Source organism: Perognathus longimembris, chromosome 24 (genome assembly GCF_023159225.1).
Source record: "Perognathus longimembris pacificus isolate PPM17 chromosome 24, ASM2315922v1, whole genome shotgun sequence".
In the NCBI taxonomy this organism is placed as follows: Eukaryota; Metazoa; Chordata; class Mammalia; order Rodentia; family Heteromyidae; genus Perognathus; species Perognathus longimembris.
In genome coordinates this window covers 6641311-6666809 of record NC_063184.1, presented here as the reverse complement: position 1 = coordinate 6666809, position 25499 = coordinate 6641311, and the positions used below count along the sequence as shown (strand labels likewise).

The window sequence follows — 25499 nt, the reverse complement described above, 5'->3', positions numbered from 1 at the left end:
TCCTCAATTAAATTAATCCAATGAGTCAAGGTCAATGCCCAAATTGAGTTTTACATTTGCATTCCTAAGTTTCACCTTCACATGGGTAAATCTCACTAAACATGCTAACATAGATCAAGATTTTTTTTTCACGATGCACTTGTGTGAGGGCATGTGGTAATGGCGAACATTCTCCTCTATCTCAAGAATAAATCCATATCAAATCATCTGTGTGATTTCTACTTGTCAGTATATAGAAGACCCAAATTCCATGCAGAGACCTCAATGGCGATGGAGAATAGAGCTACATTAGGGCAGTGAATACACTTCACAGAAGGCTGCAATAGTAGATGCACATATGCATCACAGTATAAACAAAGCAGCGTATGTACTTTAAAATGATAGGAGGAATAAACACATTCTAGTGAGGTTTGCACTGGCCTTTCATACTTGTATACTCGTTACCTTGGATTTCATAACTTTGAAGTTTTGGGTAGTACATGTTAGCTTTTCAGAGTGTTTAGTTTGACACATACATGGAATGAACGTCAGTTTCACAAGGTAGTGGTGTCTGTTCATATCTCAATCTATGTATAGTTTCTTGAGGAAACTACATATATTTCCATAGTGATTACAAAAAATGACATCCCCATGAATTGTGTGTAAGTTCTCACTTTCATTTCATCCTTGACAGCACTGTTACTAGGTTTCTGGATGATAGACTTTGTTACTGGAGAGTGATAAAATTCAGTGTCATTTGTTTTTGCATTTCAACATCCAAAGATGTTGAAAAGCTCTTTGTGTATTTTTATTATCCATTTTATCTCTGTATTTCAGAAGTATCTATAGGGCTGGGAAAATGGAATAGTGGTAGAGTGCTTGCCTCGTATATATGAAGCCCAGGGTTTGATTCCTCAGCACCACACATATAGAAAAAGCCATAAGTGGGTCCTGTGGCTCAAGTGGTAGAGTGCTAACCCTGAGTAAAAAGAAGCCAGAGGCAGTACTCAGACCTGAAGTTCAAGCCCCAGGACTACCAAAAAGAAGAAGAAGAGGAAGAAGAAGAAGAAGAAGAAGAAGAAGAAGAAGAAGAAGAAGAAGAAGAAGAAGAAGAAGAAGAAGAAGAAGAAGAAGAAGAAGAAGAAGAAGAAGAAGAAGAAGAAAAGAAGACGAATCTATACCTTCATTTGCCAAAGAAGAATCTATACCTTCATTTGCCAATGTATTATTTGATGTGTTCATTCCTTAGTTTTCTGACCTTCTTCTATATTCTGGTTATTCATCAAGTGCCAGTTGTTTAGCTGGTTAATACTGTAGGCCATTGATTCATTCTAATGACTGTTTACTTTCTTGTGATGGAGGTTTTACTTGGTGTAATCCCATTTGTAAATCATTGCTCATATTCACTGAACTTTGTGTGTACACATGTTGATCCTTTGCAGCCACAGTGTTCCTGCCTGTCTCATAGACTGGAACTCTTTCCTATAGCCAGGAGATGTTTCCAGGATACAGACCAGAAGCTTGTAATGTGATGCACTTGTGCATTTCTTGTGTTTAAGAATTAAAAGTGTATTAAATAGTTTACAAGTTGTCCATATACACAAGTAGGAAACCTCATACATTTCTCATCACAAGAGTAATACAGGAAAGTTTTTACCTGTGATGTGACTGACCAAAGCAGCATCTTATCTCTTTAGAATCATTGTATGTGTACATTGTCATCGTTGATACCATTTGGGTTTCATGAACAAAACATTTGCATAGTTATCTGGGCACAGATGAACCTTCCACAAGCTATTCCAGAACTACACTTTACTTCTTAGAATTGGTGTATTCTTTAAAATATTCAACCCATACTTCCTGTCCATGTGCCAGAAATTTGCCAGCACCCAATACGCATTGAACTGTCTGTTCAAATGCTGATAACACTTCTAATAACATGAGAGTCTTGACCTTCAGGTGAAGCCTAGCAAATAGAGCCTGGGAAGTGGCCTGCTGTGAGCACCCTCATTGATTATTGCCAGCACTGTTAGGAGCCAGACAGGTGCTGGTTTAGGCTGGCCCTTTGGAGTGTGCTGTCCTTTATTTCCTTGTGAAGACAGCATTCCCTTGGTCTAGCTTCAATTATTTGACACCTGAGAAAATGAAGAATTATTTATGAATGGGGCACCAGATTCTGTCAGAAAGGAGTATCCCTTTCTTGTGTATAGATAGAGCGAGGAAGACGTAGAGCAGACTGAGATATTCTAGTCACACAGGATTATCTGGAAAGGAACTTATTGTCCTCCTATATTGCATACCTATGAACCACCTACAGAGTAACTGCATTTATCTGAGCACTGAGCACAGCTTACTGAGATAATCAGGAAAACCTCAGCTCTGCTGGGCTCTAGGCAATGGAGAGTTGGTCATTACAACTAGGATTCCTGTACAGGTTCAGTAGGTGTGAAGCTATCATGGACTGTAGGTATGATGAAATTCTCCCCTATTCCACTTGGAACTTCACATCACAGGACCAACTCACAAACTGAGTCTGTTTTGGTCTTCAGGGTGGGTGCTTTTTTTTTGACATGGTGATCATTGGGATGTTCCATAGAGCCCTCAGGTATGAGGCTTTCCCTACAGGAAGAAGAAGATATAGGAGGGAGAAGATATAGGAGGGTAGGTACTGTTGTGAACTCCAGTTGAGACTGCAGCTCAGAGTTCAGTTCTGTAACAAACCGTCTTTAAGACAGAGAAAGGAGGCTATGAATCTTTCAGAAAATGGTAGGGCTACTTAGAACACTTGGTCTCTGGCTTCCTGTCAGAGGCTACTGTCAGTAACTATTTGGGTTTCATATAATATCACTGCCTAGGCAGCCAAAGGGGCTTAGCTTGTGTTGTGCTAGTCTTTGAGCCAACAGCAACAATCAGTGATCCCAGCAAACACAGGGTGAAAAAGGAGGATAAAGAAATTCATGGTGTTTATTTATTCATTTTTTGTCCTATCTACCTAAAGTGTCATCACCTTTATCAGGATAGGTGGCAGGGTGACTACTGAGAGGTCAGTGAATGCACACAGTATACTGATTTCCTAGCTGGGCCTAAACTCTCTAAGTATGAGTTATGCCTGGAATGCTGTGCTCTCCTCTTCCTGGTCCAGAGGAATGTCCAAGAGCTCAGCAAAGCCAAATGAGAGAGTTCAGATCCCAGGCACTGACAAAGAGAAGGTATCTGGGCCCTAGACGAGCTTTGGCACCACGTTGAAGAGGTTTCAACCCTGGCTTTGGGCTAAAAGTAAGAGGAGCCTGAAATACAAGAGTGGAGCTGAAGAACATTCTCTATTGAAGGTTACAGTTTGAGTATGCTAAGGAAACAGGGCTTTCTTTGTTTTTGCGAAGACTGAAAACACTAATGTATAGCACCTTGTTGCCTCATGCAGCTCTATAACCAACCCTAGTATTCATTAAGTATTGAAGGCCAGAGATGGATTTTGCTACATCCCTGACTGTGGCACTTAGCCTAGCAGGAGAACTATGATCAATGCTACCTTCACTCTCACCATTGAAGACAAATCACCTGACAGATTCATTTTTGGTCCACACAAAAAAAATTCTTAGACAATTCCCTCGTGCCACTCTGTTGGTGTGTCTATCATTACTTCAAGAGCTAGAGCCAGCTCTAGACCCTGGTCTTGTTCTATGTTATCCTGTTTATCAAAAATTACTTGTATGAATGTCACAGTTCAGAATGCAGATATGCAACTAAATTTTGGTATTAACTTTAGCTTGTTTAGGTTATCCTATTGAGAATATTTTTTCAGGATGCAAGGCTCTAACAACATGACATGTGGTTATAGAGTACATTTTTTCTCTCACTCAAAGGTAAATCAGTAGCAAAACTAACTCTATGTTTTCTACTTGTCAAAATATATTAGAACCAAATTCCATGTCTATACCTCAATAAGATGCTGCTGGTTTCAGTAGCAGCATCTCTTACTTAGGCAATAAGTAAATGGGTGTATTTGTGGTGTCCTGTGTGCACAGAATTCATATTGAAACTTTGCAGGATTGACCAGCAATATATTATGTCTCTTATGGATAGTGGGTGGGTGAATAGACCCTCTGGTGTCCCTAATAACTTTGATATCTCACTGGCCTACATTTTTAGACCATTTCACTATGCACCTGCCATGGCACTCTCTGATGCAATCTAGTTGCCTCACCCCAAATGGCTTCCATGCAATCAGTATCTTAACACAGATAGTGGACCAACTACATCAAAGATAGCTTCCCTAGGCTCTCATTATCTATGGTCTTGGAGGAAATCATTGAACCTAGGTGGAAGGAGAATCTGAAAACATGTTTTCCAACTCATGTTTTTTCTCCTGGTTGCAGAGCCTCAGATGTAGAGCCCTAGGAAAGATTTTTACACTCTTCCTAGGGACTCATAACAGGGTTTTCTGAAATGTGGACTATAGTGTACATCCCTGTTAATAAAAAGATACATATACACCTATACAAAGATATATGGATGTGCATACCTGAAACAGTGTGCCTCAATTTCACTCAGAATTTCTGATTGGCAGACGCTCCCGAGATGTGCTCCTTGATTTTCACACTCCTTCTTCTCCAGCTTCTCCTCCCTGTCAGTTCCTTGGCAGGCACTAGCTGTTTTTCTACACTGAAGCCCCGAGCGCACCTGGATGGAGATGCAATGATTGCTGGGTTTATCCCTCTCTACACTTTGGGTGCAGATCGCAGTAACAGTGATGCTTCTGGGCATGAAGAGACCAAGCCGTAAGTCACTCATCAGTTTATTTCAATGTGCTGTTTATTCTCAGGATGGGCAATGGCTGGAGTATCCGTGTGCGCACATGAATATTTCTGTGTTCTCTACCAGGGCAATCCATTTCTATTGTACCAGAAACAGTTCAGTTTCATTCTGGTATCTTGCATTTGCTCTTCAGGAAATTTATGCCTGCTAGTAGGAGAGGACTCAGCTTTCCTTCCATGTATCTTCTTCTTTCCAGGTCTGTAAGCTCTTCACTTTAACCTGGAATCCCAGAATCTTCTCCATCCTAGAAGTCACTGCAGAGGATGAAGTGATGTTATTACAAACACTCTGAGTCAGTGGAATGAGCTCTGTACAAAAAGGCTTCAGACTCATTTTCTTCCCCAAAGGCTAGTGGTCTGAGAAGTTTTCTTTGGTAACATTTGTGTTTACAGGATATTGATAAAATACTTATTGTAGAACGGGGTCTCATAACTGTAATCCTAACTACTCAGTATGCTGATATCTGAGGATCAATCTTTGGAGCCAGCCTGGGTATGAAAATGCATGAGTATTCCATGTCCAGATAATCAGCAAAAGGTTGAGGTGGAGCTGTGGCTCAAGTGTCAGAGTACTACCCTTGAATAAAAAAGCTCAAGATTAGCATCCAGGCTCTGATTTCAAATGCCAAGACTTTGTGTGTGTGTGTGTGTGTGTGTGTGTGTGTGTGTGTGTGTGTGTGTGTGTCCCTTTTACTGTAGACCATTAGTTGCCATTTCAAACTAAGAACTGTGCCATTATTTTATGTCAGATATGCTACAAACTTCAGATGTTATCTATGCATTATCAAAGATTCTTAATGTGAGGATTGTTTTTCCCAGTCAGAATAGTCCATGAGACTCTTATCTCCAATTATCCACCAGAAAACTGGAATTGGTACTGTGGCTTAAGTGGTAGAGCATTCGTCTTGAGCTAAAGAGCTCAGGGACAGCACCTTGGCCCAGAGTTCAAGCCCTCAAGCCCAATGACCGACCAAAAACAATAAAGAATGTTGTTGGGATTTTGATGGGTATTGCCATGAATTTGTTGTTATCTTTGGGCTTTATTTCCATTTTCTGACATTAATCCTTGCAATCCAGGAGCATAGAAGGCTATTCTATTTCTTCTATTTGCTCTAATTTCCTTTTGAAGATTTCTAAAATTTCATAATAGGTGGGTGTTTTTTTTCACATCATAGGCTAAGTTAATCCTGAGAGTGGTTTGTTGTTGTGGTGGTGGTGCTGGTTGCTGAGGCTATAACAAATGGCCCTGCCTTCCTGATTTCAGTCTTGATCTCCTCTGGCATATAGACAAGCTACTGATTTTTGTGGGTTATTTTTATTCCAAGGTACTTTGCCAAATTTCTGGATCATTGCAAACAAAATGGAGAGGAATGTATAGGGTTCTTGAAATACAGGACCATGTCATCTGCAAAAATGGATAGCTTAATTACTTCCCTATTTGGTTCCCCTTTATTTTTTCTGCTTCCAACTACTGCTATTGCTAGTAATATATTGAAGATGAGTAGAGAGAGTGGATATTTTCATCTCATTTTTTTTATTTTAGAGGAAATGATTTTAGCATTTCACCATTAAGTATAATGATGTCTCTATGTTTGTCTTATGCAGTCTTTATTATCTTATGGAGTGTTCGAAAGATTCCTAGTTCCTGAGTTTTAATCATATAGGGATATTTAATCTTGTCAAAAAATTTTCAGCATGCATTGAAATGATCGTGTGGGGCTCTTCTTGATTCTCTTGATATGTTGAATTTTATTGACTTGAATATATTGAAACAGCTTTGCATCCCTAAGAAAACTACTGGGTTATCCTGGTCACTTTTTCTTTGTAAGAAATCAATCTTTCTCTCTGATAGCTTAAGGATCCTTTCCTTGCTCCTTATTGATTTTGTGCAGATTACAATGTTGTGGTGGGGTGTTCTTTTCCAGTCTGGTCTGTTTGGAGTTCTAGAGGATTCTTTCGTTTGTTCGTTTGTTTTTAACTGTATAATTTAATTAATTAATTTTTAAATTTAATTTTATTGTCAAGGTGATGTACAGAGGGGTTGCAGTTACATTACATAAGGTGGTGAGAACATTTGTGAAACTTGTTACCTTATCCTTCAGTGTTCTCCCATCTTCCCTCCTCCCTGTTACCCTCCCCCCAAGTTGTGCAGTTAATTTCCAACATACTGTCTTGTTAGTATCGCTGTTACATTGGTTTGCCTTTTATCCTTTGTCTCACCATTCTGATGTTCCCTTTTAGAGACTTCTCAAAATTGAATACCCTTGTCTTTTGGGAGGTCTGGGACATTCTCTACTATTATTCTGTTAAATATATTTATATCCCTTTCATTGTTACGCTTTTTTATTTTCTTCCTTAATACCTATTCATCTTAATTTATGTTTTGGATTAAGAAACTTCAATCCTTATGTCAATACTTTCTACTTTGATTTTTTTCCCCTCTCCCTTCTAATTAATGGTTTTTGATGGTTACTGCCTCTTTATTGAAATTTTCCTTTTGGTCTTCGATGACCTATTTACCTTCTTGGATTTGTCTGTGTTTTCTCTCATATCCTTTTGTTGGGTGACTAATTTTCCTCTTGGGCTCCCTTTCTAGCTCTTAATTGATTTATCTTTCTGTTGGTGGAAGCCATGAATTCTTCTGATAATCTTGGTTTAGTCTCATTAAGCCCATGAAATTTCTTGTGTGGCCTTTCTTTCTTTTCATTAGTCATAGTTACCACTCTGGGTTTTAGCTTTTTTTTTTTTTTGTTCTCGTCCCGGGGCTGTTGCTGAGCCTCTTTGTGATCAAGACCAGTACTCTACCACTTGAGCCACAGTGCACTTTTCTGGCTTTTGCTAAGTAGTTAATTGGAGAGAAGAGTCTCATGAACTTTTCTGCCCAGGCTAGCTTCAAACTGTGATTCTCAATAGGTCATATTACAGGCTTTAACCACTGATACCTGGTTTATCACACTGTTTTTTAAAGCATTTTGAGAAATAACTTCTAGTCATTGATTGCCTACTCTGTTTTCTGTCAGAATTAAGTTTCCTTTAATTGCCATTTTTCTTTTATTTTCATGGCGATTTTGTCCATTTTGAAACCCTTTGGTTTTATTTTGGGAAGAGGGCTATATTCTTTCTGATACATTGTTCACTAGGTTCATGATTAATTAGGTATTCATGATTTGATCTTTTGTTTAGTTTTGTTCATCTGGTTTCAGATGTTGTTGCGAACATTAAGTGTACAATTAGAGTTTAGTCATGTTGATATGTGTGATGTTAACACTGGTCGATCAGTTTGAAAGCAATTGAGATTCTTAGGCAGGGGTAATTTGGAGACTAGTTTTTAAGGAAGAATTATGAGTGAGAGAAGTCTAATGTTAGAGGAGATTTAGCTGAAGACCTAGGAATAAGAGCACAGGTGTTATAAATGAGGAAACTAATGAAAGAGGCCTTGTAGTTGACTCCTCTGAAGAAAATCAAGTTCAGAGTCTATGCACGAGACTCTCTAAACACTAATGTTGCTTCCACTGTAAAGCCTTTCAGCCTTGAAGCTATTTCCCCACATATACAACACATTACTTGTGGGTTGAGAAAGGTAATGTGGTGAAAGTGGTTTAAGTATATCTAAGAATCAAATTGGGCCAAGGCAAAAATAACAGGAAGAGAAACAGATGCACTTCAAACCAAGCACAGCAGGACACAATGTAAATTGAAACACAGACACAGAATACAATGAATAATCTATCATTTGCCAGTGGTAACAGGGGAGAATGTGTTAAAATATTCATTGGCAGAGAAGCAAGCATTCCATCCATCAAAGTCATAAATTTTGAAACACTCCTCCCAAATTTCTATGCCATCATGCAGATTTATCTTCAAGAACTACCAGTTTGTATTGGCCTTGGCTTTTGCTGTTGAAGAGATCAACAAAAACCCTGATCTTTTATATAACTGGACTCTGGGATTTGAAACCTATGATATTGAATCTGGAGCTTGGACAACATTTCAAAATCCCTTCATTTGCCTCTTTGGAAAGTACAAGATTCCAAACTACAGCTGTAAGAATGACAGAAAGGCTATAGCAGTACTTACAGGACCATCAGGAATAATATCTGCAAAAATTGGGACAATGCTGGAACTTTACAAGTTTCCACAAGTGAGAGTGGAAGCAGTGGGGTGATATTAAAAATATATATAATTTGGTGCCATTTCAGGTATTAGAAGAGAGTGATAGGGAGAAACTGGCTTTATAAACTTATTAAATTTTGTGATATCAAACAGTAAGTATTCAATGATACTGGGCTATCTATAGCCCCATTTGTTTGGAAAAGCGATTAGAAAAGTTATAGCACAGAAAGGAATTATTTGGAAGTTTTAAACATTGTCAATAATTTTTCAAAAATCAGGAAATTGAAAATATCTTTAAAGTATGAATTTATCTTGAGCTTGGTTCTGGGATCTCACATTAGTAATCCTAGCCTCTCAGTAAATTTAGCTCGAATTAACAAGAAAAATGCAGGAAGTAATGTACTATTCAGTTACTCTTGAGATAAAAAGACAAGAAGTGCATGAGTCCCTGAGTTTGTGGCCATGTAAACACACACACACACACACACACACACACACACACACACACACAGGTACATAAGATCTTTAATAAAGTCAGGCTTAGAAAGAAAAGGGATTGTGTGTTCTCTAATATGAAATGCTAAATGTAAATATGAACATGCCATATCAAAACAATTGGTACACACACACACACACACACACACACACACACACACATATATCCAGTTACATATATACATGATTAATCTGACTAAAAGGTGTGGTAGTTATAGGGATAGAATTTCATAGTGTAAGCTCTCACATCAACTAACAGAAATGAAGAACAGAAAGCTGAGAAGGTCTTGTATGAGGGGATTAGGTGTTATGGGGATGTGGAAAAGGGTAGGGGAATAGGGAGGAGTAGATATGTGGGCAACTGTAAGATAATATTCAAAGTACATATGCAAAACTGGAACAAGGAAAGTCAATGAATGGGTGGGGTTGATATAGATGGGAGAAGTTGATGGAAACCTTGACAAAGACCAACAGGTGATGAAAAACTTGAAATTTTGTATAACTTTAAAAAATGTAAAATTTATCTTTTTTCAAAAACTAAAAGAAAAACTTGCTTTTAATCTGCTTCAATTGGTTACTTAATATATATTATGAATGGGACCGTGATGGATAGAAACCTTGTCACTCATGGAACATCCAATTTTCATTCCTTTAGCTTACCTTTGGACCATTTCAGCATGACCTGACTGACCATAACAAGTTTCCTGCTCTCTATCAGATGGCCTCAAAGGACACATCGATGGCCACTGCCATGGTGTCCTTGCTGCTTCACTTCAGATGGAACTGGGTGGGACTGTTAACCTTGCAAAATGATGATGGCTTGTGGATTCTTCCTGAATTGAAAGCAGAAATGGCCAAGAACAGAGTTTGTGTAGCCTTTGATATAGCAATCCCAAACCATGTCGTGTCATTTATATTCAAAATCATGGCACGTTATAATCAGATGAATAAATCTTCAGCAAATGTTCTCATCATATATGGTGATAATGAATCATTTGTACACTTAATTATGTGCATTGAGAAATATTTAATAAAAGGCAAAGTTTTTATCATGAATTCACAGTGGGATTTAACCATGAAAAGGAGATATTTCATACTAGGTTCATTACATGTACCTCTCATTTTTTCATACCATCGCCCAGATGTTTCTGGATTCACAGATTTTGTCAAGGCAGTTAACCCTTCCAAATACCCAGAAGACTTTTTCCTTGCTCGGCTGTGGTTTCTCTCTTTTAATTGCTCAGCTTCTGAGTCTGACTGTGTAACATGGGAGAACTGTCCCAATGATGCCTCATTGGATTGGTTGCCTAGGCAAGTTTTTGACATAACTATGTCTGCAGACAGTTACAATATATACAACGCGGTGTATGCTGTGGCCCAGGCTTTCCATGAAATGCTTCTTCATCAAACAGAAGTACAAACAATGGGAAATAGAAAAGGGATGGTGCCTTCCCCTGCACAGGTATGGCCTTCTGTTTCAGATGGCACACACCATGAAGAAAGTCACTTCCTACAGGGATTTCTTGCTATATGAGATTACAGATTGAGGTATTTTCCCCAAAACCCAAGAAATAATACTTGTTAAATGTCTGTGAGGAACACTAGACATGCGTTCATGTGCCCTTAAGGAAAAGTAGGCTAGTAACAAGGAAAAAATGTATTCCATATTTCTATCCAGTCTTTTACTTACCAATAACCTCAAGAGTCCCATAGGTAATATTTTGAAAATTGTAAATTCAACTTATCCCTATCATTTTCTTAAGTAATAGCAAAAGATGACCTGGTGAATAGAGTTATCCATAATTTTCATTAGTTATCTAGTTCTCCTTTGCATATTAAAATTTTACAGAGGTCTAGCTATAGACATTCATAAAATTCGTGATTTCAGAAAACTATCTAGGCAACAGAGATTATTTACATGCAACTGATTTCTCTTGAAAACAGGCCATAAAATATCTTTGTTGAGTGACCAGAATTCTAAAGGCTAATTCTGATTCATTCATAAATTGTCTTTGATACACTTAATTATGTGCCTGCTACTCATGAATTCTGAATCTGAAATGAAATACAATCAGGAGCTTTTCTTAGTTCAGGTTTTCAGGGTTAACTCTGGGATGTTCTTCACCATATGATGCTGTATCTCTTTTAGCTGCACCTTTTTCTGAAGCACATCCAGTTTCATAATCCTGCTGGAGATGAAGTGATATTGGGTGAGCAAAGGAAATTGGAGGCAGAGTATGACATTGTGAACATTTGGAATTTTCCAGAAGGTCTTCAACTTGAGGTGAAAATAGGAAAGTTTTCTTCATGTACTCTTCATGGACATCAAATGTCTCTATTTCAAGATACGGTACAGTGGGCCATAGAATCTATAGAGGTGAGTTGGATGTAATTGTAATAATTTTAAGAGCATGTAAATAAGCAAATTAGCCCTCAAAATATATTTGGTTGGGTGTTGACAACTTACTCCTAATATACTAGCTACCTAAAGTGGCTGAGATGTGAATATCATGGTTTCAAATCACTTTAAGCAGTCTAACCACCAAAAAAAAGCATAAAGTAGAATCATAGACCAAGTACCATACTGCTAGCTTTAAGCAACACACAAAGGCCAGGCTCTGAATTCAAGTCTTGTTTCTGGCAAACACATACACACACACACATACTTTTATATCCTATTTGTTTACTAACATCTCAGTATTGCACATCGAAATATTTCCAACTTAAGAAATTGTATTTATTGCCTCTTGGATAGAAAAGAAACAAAATTAATTAACAGCACTGTGCATTAGTGGCTCTTGATTCTAATCCTATTTACTCAGGCAGTAACATTCTTAGATCTAATATTACAGGTCAGTTTACAACAGAAAAGCCTAGGAGACACTTATCACAATTATTTACCAAAAAGCTCAAGTGAGTCTGTGGCTCAAGTGGTAGAGTACCAACTGAGCAAAAGAAGTCCAAGGATATTGCCCAGTCAAGTGCCATAAACATCTTAAATATATTTCTAAATATTGACTTAGAATGTTATCATAAAAAATAAATTGCATTTTATTAGTAGGTTTCTATGCTGTCATAAATTACCTGAAAAAATTACTTTATGTGTTTCAAAGGTTTATTTTGCTGCCTTCTGTGGATGTTCCATTCGATGGTAAGTTGGCCTGCCACTTGGGGAATTTTGGTGAGAGGAATCTTTAGTGAGAGCCCATGTGAGAAGATTCTCACCATATGGGCACTGGAAAAATAAGATATGGTGCACGTGGTGTTCATATAACCCTGTAAAAACAGGTCTGTGCTTTACCTTACAGCGTACATTGTAAGCTACAAAGATTCATCTTCCTTGCTCCTCATTATATCACAGATGAGTAGGAGACAACATATAATGACAGAAATTCCAAGAAGTTCATAGGCCTGGCTGCTAGGACTTAATTTCTCAACATTAATCTCCACAATTTAAAGGTTTCATGCTCCTCAGTACCTCAACAGGCTAGGCAGAGATCAAGGCTAGAGAACATTAGTCTTTTGTGAAAAGATATGGAATCTATAATAACATTCAATTAATTGACTAAAATTATGTGCATAGAAATTCAGTGCTTCATAATCCTACTCTTCGAAAAATTGACTTTTTGGAGTGTTCAGTAAACGTTGACTGATTACTTTTGCATACCTGCTTTTGCTCAGCCTCCTCACTCTGTCTGCAGTGAGAGTTGTGGTCCTGGATTCAGGAAATCCCCACAGGAGGAAAACGCTGCCTGTTGTTTTGACTGCATTCCTTGCTCAGAGAATGAGATGGCTAATATGACAGGTAAGTTCATGACTTAGGGAGAAACCCATACTCCGTCCGCATGTCCCACAATCCATGTAAGTTAACTCCAAAGTTGTGTATTAGGATGCAGAATCAAAGACTTCTTTCCTTCACATTGTAATTTAGTAGTGACAATGGATGATACTGTTCCTTGAGAAAAAAATCTCAGTCTATGAATTGTGTACAATTATTCTACTCTTTTGTGTGCATGTTTATTCAACTACACAGTAATGTAGTTGATTCAACTACTCAGTAATGTACTCAGTGCAAAGCCTTTCTAAGGACAAGTTCTACATCTTCAAAATTGTGTTTAGAACACAAAGAAAACAGATATCTTCTATGTCTTTGTTTGCTAGTATACAGAACTGTTCTTGCAACAGAGATGTGGCTTGGGTTTGGTGTAAAGAGCAGCCACAAGTGTTCTGCATATCATGGCTTTAGAGCTTGAAAGCCTGACTTCATTCTCTGCTGCCTAACATTTTACAGGGACTTGGAGAGACAAATATAACAACTGGAAGCAAGGGCTTCTATTTATAGTGCACTGAGACACAGAGAGAAATGCATACTTTACTGTCCAAAATTTTGGAATTGTGGTATGAGTAGAACACATAAGACTGAGAGTTTTTATGGCAATGAGAAGAAGTGCAGAACATTTTTATTAGCACATTAGAAGGAGCGAGAAATAATATATGTTCTCATCACTCTGAGTAAAATAAGTTTCAATAAGACTGAAAAAAGGGGAATGTGGGAATACATATAGGAAAATGATGAGGAAAAACAAATAATACTGAACATCTCTGGTAATATTTGTAGTATATACTTTTATGCCATTAAGTATTAACATTTTAGAATTATCTCTCTGTAGGGATTTCTTAATTTACTTTTAAGTACTGAAAGGAACTAATAGTTATTTGACTTCCTCACCAGATATGGAACAGTGTGTGAAGTGTCCAGATCATCAGTTTGCCAACACAGGCGGAAATAAGTGCCTTCTAAGAGCTGCAAGTTTCCTGGCTTATGGAGAACCCCTGGGGATAGCCTTGGCCTGCATGGCTCTTGGTTCATCTACACTCACAGCAGTTGTTCTTGGGGTATTTGTGAAATATCAGAACACCCCCATTGTCAAGGCAAATAACCAGGCTCTCAGCTACATCCTGCTCATCTCACTCATCTTCTGTTTCCTCTGTTCCTTGCTCTATATTGGCCGACCCAACACAGTCACTTGCATTCTACAGCAAACCACATTTGGAGTTGCATTCACTGTGGCTGTTTCCACTGTCTTGGCAAAAACTGTAACTGTGGTTCTGGCCTTCAAGGTCACTTCTCCAGGGAGAAAGATGAGGTGGCTGCTGGCCTCGGGGGCTCCTAACTTCATTATTCCCATCTGCATCCTGATCCAGGTAACTCTCTGTGGACTCTGGCTGTGGATCTCTCCTCCCTTCATTGACACAGATGTACACTCTGAACATGGACACCTCATCATTCTGTGTAACAAGGGCTCCCTCACTGCTTTCTACTGTGTCCTGGGATACCTGGGCTCCCTGGCCCTAGCCAGCTTCTCTGTAGCATTCCTGGCCAGGAACCTGCCTGACACCTTCAATGAAGCCAAGTTTCTGACCTTCAGCATGCTGGTGTTCTGCAGTGTGTGGCTCACCTTTCTGCCTGTCTACCACAGTGCCAAGGGGAAGCTCATGGTGGCTGTGGAGATCTTCTCCATCTTGGCCTCCAGTGCAGGGCTCCTGGGCTGCATCTTTGCCCCCAAGTGCTACATCATCTTGGTAAGGCCAGAGAGAAATGTATTGCATGGCTTCCGGGGCAAAACACATACTGGGAGAAATACGTCCTCTTAAGACTAAACTTCATGTGTGATCAAATGTATCTACACTCCTTCTTTCCATTACATTTTAGTTTATATTTTTGGAATCTCTTTGATGCATCAGTGACTCTTGCTCTTTTCTCAAGTAATGGTACAGTCACAAGTTGTAGCCAGAGCCAGGTAAATTGGAATTTTAGTCTTTATATTTTTGGTTCTTTCCATTTACTGTGCTCTTATCCAATCATCTCCACTATTATATTTTAACTGTTGACTGGTTTCCTCACTGTACTTCCTAAATCATTTGTCTGAAATTTATTTTTTGCTCTCAATCCAGGGCTTTGAACTTAAACTTTCAGTACTCTCCCTGAGGTCATTTATTTATTTATTTATTTTTGGTCTTTATCACTTGAGCCACAGACCTACTTTTAGATCTGTGGAAATTAACTAGAAATCAGATTTTCTGGCCTTTTCTGTGCAGGTTGGCTTTAAACCAGTTTGCTGAATAGCTAGGATTATGGATATTTTTCTAAATTTTAAAGTACACTCTGTTTTTGCCTTTACATCAAATATCCTTCTTAATCATGATTCATTAATATTTTCCTCTTAATATTTTCATATACGCAGTAGAGTGTATTTTTCTTAGTAGTTTTGTTTTTCTATTCACACTCCTGAAATTTGCGACATTCCTCAACCTGTTTAGTTAGACCAGTTTTCCCCATCCTCTCCATTTCCTTTCCCCCACTCTATCCTTTCATCTTTTTCCTTCTTCCTCCTTCCTCTGTGCTTTCTCTATGTTCTTTCAGAATTTCAAGAATAGATTTTATTTGCTACAAAAATATACTTCCTTTGTATATCATAATATACTGGCTTTATTGGGTAATAGCTGAGGAAAGTATATATTCATAATAATTTGCTTCTCCATGGCTGGGTATACTTTTCAACTCATTCTTGCTTAATTACTTTAAATATATTATACATACAAAATTTTATACATTACATATGTAATTTTTTTATGTTACCAATGTTGATAACAACACACACACGTGCACACACACACACACACACACACAAAGAAAATAAAAATTGACAACTCTTAAAGATGCAAAGAATTAAGATAACATTCAATCTGTAGTATCCATGTGCTGGTGATAAAAACAAGTCTCAGCCAGGCACTGAGTGGCTCACTGTAATCTGATCTATCAAGAGGCTGAGATCTGAAAATGATGGTTTAAAGCCAGCCCTGGCAGGAAATATGTGAGGCAGTTAACTTCAGTTAGCCATCAGAGGACCAGAAGGAAAAGGGAAATAATTTACTAATGCGAATTTTTGAAAAATCTCAGAATCTATGCTAATGAGACAACACTTTCTAACAACTGTCAGAAGTGTAATAAATGTGCTTAAAGGCACAAAGTGAGAACAAAACTTAGGACCAAGGGGAAGCCATGTTTGTACAAGAAATATCAAGAAAGTATTAGAGATAATCAAAAAGACCACAGGAAAAAATATGTATGTATAAAGTCTTTCAAATGAATCCATTATTACAGTTGCTCAATGGAGTTCTGGCAAAAGAGGAATAAAAAAGCCTCCATGAGTATTAAAAACAACAACATATTTATGATGATAAAATGGATGAAATGACATAGTCTGAAGAAAACAATAAAATGCTGAGACTGTGTCACCAACTTCCCCATTGTAGGAATTGTTCAAAGGACTTCTCTAAATAGAAGGAAAAGATATGTTAAGAATTCTGACCACACCAGCGTGAAAAGCATTTTAGTAATAATTATATGAATGTGCAACAAAATCTAGACTGTACCCAGATCTGAATAGAAAATATTTTCTTGCCATTATGGGAATATCAACAATGTGATAGGAGTTCATAGATAATTATAATATCAAGTGAATGATTGTGCTTGTTTGTAGGTTTTCTATTTGTCTAGACTTTACAAGTGATGTATAAACTTCTCAGGCTTTCTGTCTGCTCATTGTAGTTTGGTAATTTATATGCTTTGGTCTCGTAGGAAATAAAGTGTATTGTGGTATATTGTTTGTGATTTCTCACTTGCTGAAATATATTTACAACTCAATATTCTTTCAATTACAGTGTACTATTTCCTCGGCATTGCAAATATTTTAGGATGTTCCCAATTACCAACGTCCATCCCTTAAACAATTGAAATCCACTTGATATTATAATTATCTATGAACTCCTACCACATTGTTGATATTCTCATAATGGCAAGAAAGCATGGCCCATGGCTGGGCGGGGGTGGGGGATGGGGGGGAGAGGCAGGAAACTTGGGCTTGTGTATGGATTTGATGTGGGGGCAGGAACTTGAGGACCTGATGGGCCCCTTGCCCCTCTCTCTCATGAGATGCATTTTGGTTTTTGTTTTGGTTTGGTTTTGAGTCTTTAAGTATACCCCTTGGGTCTTGGTGAACTTCATGTCTCCCCTACATTGTTGATTCTATTATAATTGGGTATCCACGCATGTGCACTGGTGAGGTTTAATTGGGAAGACAGGAGTTCACCTCTCTGACCTATTAGGCCCATTGATTCTGTCTCAACATGTTTTTCTTTTTCTTTTAAAATGCTCATTCATATTGGAAGATGGAATGTTGTAGAATTAGCTTTTAGTCTAGAAAAACGTTTTTCCCTGTGGTCATCGTGTTTTTAGAGAGACAGTAAAGTTGCAGTTTGCTACTTTTAAGGCTTTAAGTATAGACCAGTTATTGACAGTCAAATGCTAACATTTTAAAAACTACCTTTTGGAGTTTGTGTAAGCTAGCTTCATAGGTGTTTCTCCACTGATTAGTTAAACCTTTGGTTCCTAGAGAAATGTGGATATTTGCAATAAAGAATGGGAATAAAGAGTGGGGGTGGAAGGTTTCATATAACTTTTTGTATGTTTTTGCTGGCTCCATGGTGGAGCTTTTAAGCAGAAAGGCTGGAATCAATGTTCTGTTATCATAGCTGCTTACCCAGATAGATGACAGTAGTTGGGAAATCCATTTCACCTGTTGTGCTTTGCCTTCAGCTTGTTGTCCAGGCAGTATAATTTGTTGAAGTTGAGAAAGCCTTAGAAGGGGCAGTCTGAAAGACACCTTGAGGTTCTGTCTGTTGGCCAAAGTTTTTAATTTTTTGCCTTTGATGGTTGATATGGTTGTGTAGTATGATTTTTTTAAGGACTGTTCTATGTGTATGGTTTAGTTTGTTCTGAGTATCTTTTTCATAATCACCATCCAATACGATGAAAATCCGTATTAATGAGGTTGCTACCCTCTGTCTCTTTGGAAGGTGACTGGGGCCTAGACAGAGTAAACACATGCTTTACAGTGGCTTCTGCCCTGGAGGCAGTGTGGTGGGACTGAGATCTGAACTTGCGTGGACTATGCTAAGTCTAGGGGGTGTCAGAACTGCATTGTGGGACATCCAGTTGGTGTTGGAAAACGGGTTCAAGAAACACCACAGGTTTGGTGCCAGAAGTGTTGGAAGAAAAATAGCATTGCAGATCATCACCTTCAGGGTCACTGGGAGTGTATTTGATGACTAGTTACACTTTGGTCCTTTAAAGAGGGCACCAGAGGATTACTTAGACATTTTTTAATATAGTTTTATCATCTCCCTTGGTTATGCCTATCTGGGATTCTGAGTTATTTTGGTTTTTCATCCAATCATATAGAAAGTAAATAAACCAAATAGGGTAGCTCCCTGCTGTAAACTCTTGCACATGTTGTGAATGTTAAAGAGTTTTTCAGGTTGTTTTCTTAGATATTTCTCTCCTTATATGTCTCAATTTGTTTCTTTTTAAAAAATTCCTATGATATTTATGTTGTCTGAAGTCCCATTGCATCATAAATTACCTTAACAAATTTGGAAACATTATGTGGTGATTATGAATAATTCAAAATTAGTAGGAAAATTTGGAAGTACACACATTTTTCATTGGACTTTTAAGGGGATATTTTCATAGAACTGATTTCCCATGTGATATTTAGGTTATTTGAAAATATAACTCACTTCTGTTTTTATACTGTCTCTTCTTTCTGTCTATCCTCCCTCCTTGTGGGAGGCAAGCCTGGCCTTGGTGTGTATGCCACTTCCCTAAGGGAAATGGTGTGACAGTACACTGCAAGTGCCTAAGACCACGCAAAACACTGTGTTCTTTGCCCTGGGTCAGGAGCTCCTCCATGTCAGGTACCACCGTACCCTCCTCATTCTTGAGAACTGAGCAAAAGAACCTGGCAAACAACTAAACCTTTAAGGTAATAAGTTACATTGGGTTGCTAGGGTGAGTAGGGTATTATAATTAGTTAAAAATGTATATAGGCTGCTGTGCTTCTGCAATAAAGTAGACTTGGCCTTTGGGATCTCTCTTCGGTGTCTGCATCATGACTCCATTGCCCTGATCTCTGAGGGGCAACTCCATTGAAAGAACAACATTTTTGGTGCCCAATGTGGGGCTCCTTGGGCAGGCTATGGCAGCAGGACAGGTAAGTGGACCTTCTCAGTGGGGGACCTTACTTCATGGCACAGGCCAGAACACTAGGGAGCCTTTTGGGAAGTATATCAGTAGAGTAAAACTAACTGACTTGGAGCAATTTATGACTGATGTGGTTCGCATTGCTCCATTAATAGATGAGAGAGGTTATGGGATGGAGCTTGTTGGAGCAGAGTACTCCATTTGGCTAGGTGTAAGGATATTGAGACAGGAATAACACTCCCTCTTACGTTTTACCCCATCATCATGGCTATCATAGCTTGTACTCAAGGGCTCTCTGAGCAAGAGGAAGTCCCAACACATGTACTCCTAGCAGAGGAACAAAAGAAGGATCTAGCTGAGAGAGAGCAAGGAGGAGAGGGGATAAAGAATACAGAGGACAAAGGGACAGGCATATATACTAACCTAAAGCAAGACCTCATAGACTGGGAAGTCTTTCCCCTCCCTCCATGGGAACCCCCTAATCCCATCAGGGAAATAATCCCTGGGCAGTAATGAGTGAAAAGGATCCACTGCCACTGACTCCAACCCTAAGGGTCCTTCTAAGGCAAAAGGGCTGTTAGATTAGTTCAAAGTGGCTAGATAAAATTTTTGAGATTATACAGAATCTTGAGGAGGAAACCATGGACTTGGCCAAATGGCAAAATGTGGGCCAAGAATTAAAGAATCAGATAAAAATTACAGGAAAACATGCTATTCCACCTCAGATATTTTCTGTTGGGAACATGATTGGAGAGAGTCTGGATCCCAATCACCAAATTGAAATTGTTTCTATAAAATCATTGTCTCAGTAGGAAAATAAAGAGACCCTCCTCTAGGTCCATCAGAGTGAGAGCGTTAAAAGTATAGAAAGTCTGTGTCAGTCTTTTGACACTCTCTGTAAAGAAAACAAAGACCCTCCAGGGCATGGGCCCCTCCCCGTGCCTGGCCCTGTGAGAGCCACCTTTCCTGTGATAAAGGAGGAAGGCAACTACCACCTGCTCCTAATTCAGACTGCTCCACCTATGTCTGCAGTTCAAAAGGCTGTATTGACTGCAAAGGAGCCATGGGAGGATACTGGGGATTTCCAACTTTTTCCTGTCTTACTAGATGAAGGCAACTGGCAGTATGGTATTCTAAATTTTAAGGAATTAAAAGAAATTAAGATTTCCACTTCTCAATATGAGGCACCTGCTCCCTTTATTTATTTGTAATTGATAATTTGGCCTGACAGGCATTATGCCCAAGGGATTGGAAGACAGTTGCTCTGTCTGGCCTGCTTCAGTGGGGGAGATTATTTGCTATGAAAGGCAGAATGGATGAAAAGGTCTGATCATGTGGCAAATACAATAGCTGCACCACATCTCTATCTTATGACATGCTGGTGGGTGCAGATGAATATTATGACCTTCAGCAACAGGTCAATTACCCTGAAGTTGCTTATGGGCAAATTAATAAATGTGCAACCAAAATCTGGAGGAAGCTTCCTACTTCTGGGGCCAGGACTGAGAGTTGTCTAAGATCAGACAGGGGCTAAATGATGGTTCTTTAAGACTTTGCCTCCTGGGACAGTAGGGTTAGTATTGAGCATGTTCACCTGGACTATAAAAGGATTGTCTATCCAGGTGTTATTGATAATGATTATACAGGAGAAATTAAAATCATGCCTGTACTGGAAAGAGGAACATTGCTTGTTCCTGCGTCTACTCACATTGCTCAATCAATTTTACTTCCTTTAGTTCCTCTTTTTACTGAGTCTCTTCAACCTAACCAGGGAAATAGATGCTTTGGATCCACAGATAAGGCCTTTTGGCTTCAGAGAACTGGACAATAATGACCCCTAAAACTTTACATAGGAAAAAAGCTTTTTACAGTCCTAGTTGACACTAGAGCTGGTGTTTGTTATACCTGGTCTACACTGCCCACCCCCTTTTGGTCCCCCAAAATAGCCTCACCCTGCTGCAGGGTATAGGCATGTCCAAAGTTACTCAAAAGAGTTCTGCCACGCTATGGTGGCTAACCAAGGTGAGTCATTCAGGTGAATTTCAACCCTTTGTTTTGCCTGATCTCCCAGCAAATCTATGGGGCATGACGTGCTGTCTCAGATGGGTGCTTAACTCCACAGTCCCAGCCCAGTTGTTACTCAACAAATGGTTAATTAATGGTATGATGGGATGTCAGGTCTGGGACTACAAGGGAAAGGAGACTGAACAGTTGCGAACTCTTAATGATTTTCAAAAGTTGCTGTAGGACATTAATTGGATTCGCCCCTCATTAAAAATTACTTCCAAACAGTTACAACCTCTTTTCCAGATTTTACGGGCAAATTTAACACAGCCTCTCCAAGACTTCTTACATCTAAAGTGGTTGAGGCCTTAAAAGTCATTGAGTGTACAATTAGTGAGACCCAACTTGTACATGTAGATTATTCTCAACCTATTGTTTTATATATTTTAGATTCTATTAAATTCCCTATTGCTGTTCTTTGGCAGAATGCTCCCATTGAATGGATATTTTTTGCTTTACATTTCATGAGTGTAATTAACCCTTTGATTGCTTTAATTTCCTCACTTAGTTCTAAGGCATGCTGTATGTTCAGTTAATGGGCGTGAGCTTGATGCCTTAGTTCTGCGCATGACTATGACTGAATTTTTACAAACCTCCTGCAAATTGCCATGGCCAATTTTCCTGGGCAAGTACTTTTTCATTTGCCCGCATCACCATTATTTCAGTTTGCTGATGATCACTATGTTACTGCCTGCTCCTTTATTTCTCCTACACTTACTGTGAATTGCTTTTTACCTCCTGTCACATAGGAGAGGCTTATAAAGATGTTACTACACATTTATTTACAATTTGTAAAATTTGCCTCAAGAAATTAAAAGTGACAGTGGTCCTGCTTACATACTTCTCAGGCCTTTAAAACATTGTGCTCACAGCTACATATTACTCATATTACGGTTATTTACTTAAATCCACATGGTCAAAGGATGATTAAAAGGACTCACAAAACGTTAAAGGCTTAAATACAAAAGAAGGGGGAACTCAGGGATGAACTCCCCAAGAAGTACTTACTCTCACACTGTGTACTTTAAATTTCTTGACTTTTGTTGCATCTGCCCTACAGCAGTTTACAGACATGTGGCCCTATGTCATGTACTGCCAGAACACTACCCTTAGTAGGATGGCGAGACCCCATCATGAAACAATGGCAGGAACCTGCTCCCCTTTTAATGCAAGGCAGAGGCTTTGCTTGTATCTTTCCAGAGATAAAGGACAAGATCTTATGGATACCTGCTCGAAAAGTCCAGCCAGTACCAATCACAGGAGAAGAAGATCTGGAAAACCTGCAGGAGATGACCTTGGAGGAGACAGAGGAACTGGAGAATACCACGATTACTCATCCACCACCACACAAGAGGGGACATACAGGATGCAGACCCAGAGGACATATGGCTCATAACATCACATGGGGAGACATCAAGAATCTGGTGAATCAGGCTCAAGAAATGGCACCTGATGCTAGGGTAGAAACAGCAAATTCTCTCTCCCAGTATGGCAGAGGCCTTTAAAATACAGGAACTGGTGAACCAACATATAATGACCAGGATGGGGATTATCCACCAGCAATTGGACTTATTCAGGGAGGATGTTGTTCAGTTGTGGAAGATTGCTATGCTATTCTGCAACCTAAGATACATAAGTATTTATGTCACACCTTATAAAGTGCATGGTAACTCAAAAAAATCTTTAAAAATATGTCTTTATTCATGCAAGGTCCTTGGAATTTAATGTTTCAGAAATACGTGCTACAAATGGAACAAGGTATTTTAACACTCAATAATAATCGATTGGATATACTAGATATTCCTGAGGCTTTGCATGGGTTTCTTGGAAAGGTATAGGATGCTTTGACAGGATGATTTAGTTGGCGCAAATTAGTGCTATATGCCTTGCTTAGCTTAATTGTTTTAGTGTTGCTGCTGTTATGGAAATGTTTCTTAAAATTTACACAAGCCCAGGTGATTAAAAACTGCCTTATTAGCATAAGTGATGTTTGCTCAAATACAAAAGGAAGGGGAAGATGTGGGAGGCAAGCCTGGCCTTGGAGTGTATGCCACTGTCCTAAGAGACATAGCATGACAGCACACTGTGCGCCTAAGACCACACAGATCACTGTGTGTTATTTGCCCTGGGTCAGGAGTTCTTCCACCTCAGGCACCACCACACCTTCCTGGTAAATAACTTAACCTTTAAGGTAATGTTACACTGGGTTGCTAGGGTGAGTAGGGTATTATAATCAGTAAAAAATGTATATAGGCTGTTGTGCTTCTGCAATAAAGTAGACCTGGCCCTTGAGAACTGTCTCCAGTGTCTGCATTGTGACTCCATTGCCCTTATCCCCGAGGACCATCTCCGTTGAAAGAACAACACCTCCTTTCCTTGTTTTTCTTATCACTTTCTGCAACATATATAGTATTCTCTCTTTTTTTTATTAAAGTGCAGTTTTTTAAGTAAATATAGCCATGATGTATTTTTGTGTATTATTCTGGTGTGGTATGATACTGCTTCAATCCATTTGTTTCAGGAATGCTTTCAGATGTCTTGGGGATTTTCTACATAGACACTAATTTCATATGTGAAAAAAGACATTTTTGTTCTCAAAATATGAATTACCATGTTCATTGTCACTTTCATATAGTGTTATATGTGGACCCTAGGTCTTCAAGTGTACTAGATGCTCTGTCAGCCCTATACTAGTGACAGTTGCTAGAGAGGGTTGTCTAATAAGTCTTTTGTCCCAGATTTGTCAGAAACTGATTAATTTCCATTAATAAATTATTTCCCTATTTCATCATTTGTATGGATTTAAGTTCAACAAGGTTGCTGGTGCTTTGAGTCTTTTTTATTATCAGTTCTTTTGTGCTCAAGGCTAGCATTCAACCACTCTGAGCCACAGGTTCACTGTTGATTCTTTGTTGATCAATAGCAGAAAGGTGTCTCATGTATTTCCTGCCAAAGCTGGCTTTGAACCATGATCCCGAGATCTTAGCCTTCTGGGTAGCTAGAATTCAATGTGAGCCACCAGTGTCTTGCTGATTCTGGTTTCTGTCACCAGCATGGATACTGTGGGTTGCATTTGATCTTAATTCTCTGCATCTAGAAGAGTTTTTGATTTTTATTTCCTTTGATAGTGTGTGTGTGTGTGTGTGTGTGTGTGTGTGCATGAGAATATGGTTTTCTCTACCTTTCCTGAAGGAACTGTAAAATAAAAATTTGTGACATCATTTTACCATGATGGTAACAGAGTGCAACTCTTTTGGTACCTCAAATATAAAGATTACTAGATCAAAAGTCTGGGAACATCATGCTATGGAGCTATGAGGGGGTTCATACCAACCACACCTTTGCTCTTGTCAGGTAATACTAACTATATAGATAGAAAACATTATATGTGTCTATTTAATATGTACTTCCTTGTGATACTTGCTACAAGTTTGAGTGCCCTGCTGATCTCATGACCCCTCCTTTAGTGGATAGGAAGCTTTTGAATGTCCTCTGTTTTTGTCTTATTATCACCAGTGTCAACATCTAAACTTCTCTTCAACATTTGACTGTAACAATTGTACAATATTTTCAGGATGTCTTAAGGAGTATCTGCTTTATCATTTTTCTTATTCAGAGTTGATAACTTGCTATTCTTTCTGATAGCCACATGCTCTCTGTCTTCTGCATAGTGGCTATTGAGGAACTCATATATTACAATGAGTGTTGACTGCTTGATAATTAATGAATAGTCAGTGATTTTCTGAGCGATACTAACCCAACCATATTGATGAAATTGTTCAAATCAATAGGAAACATAAAATATGAACTTCAATATAAATCAGCTATGATTTGACGTTTATGCTGTGAAGCAAATCTCAGGAACAGACTCTAAAGAATCTTATCTCCAGTTAAACACCACATCATCAAAAGTGGACCTGTGGTTCAAG

At 38.7% G+C, this 25499-nt stretch overlaps 1 protein-coding gene across 1 annotated transcript; it reads left to right on the top strand.

Annotated features, from left to right (window-relative positions):
- Positions 1–4557: 4557 nt before the first annotated feature.
- On the top strand, positions 4558–15056 carry LOC125341352 (vomeronasal type-2 receptor 116-like). The gene is made up of 7 exons (XM_048333361.1): positions 4558–4757; positions 8646–8934; positions 10057–10620; positions 10675–10863; positions 11551–11778; positions 13083–13206; positions 14134–15056. Exons 1-7 carry the CDS (start codon positions 4558–4560, stop codon positions 15054–15056), a joined length of 2517 nt encoding a protein of 838 aa, XP_048189318.1.
- The last annotated feature ends 10443 nt before the right edge of the window (positions 15057–25499 follow it).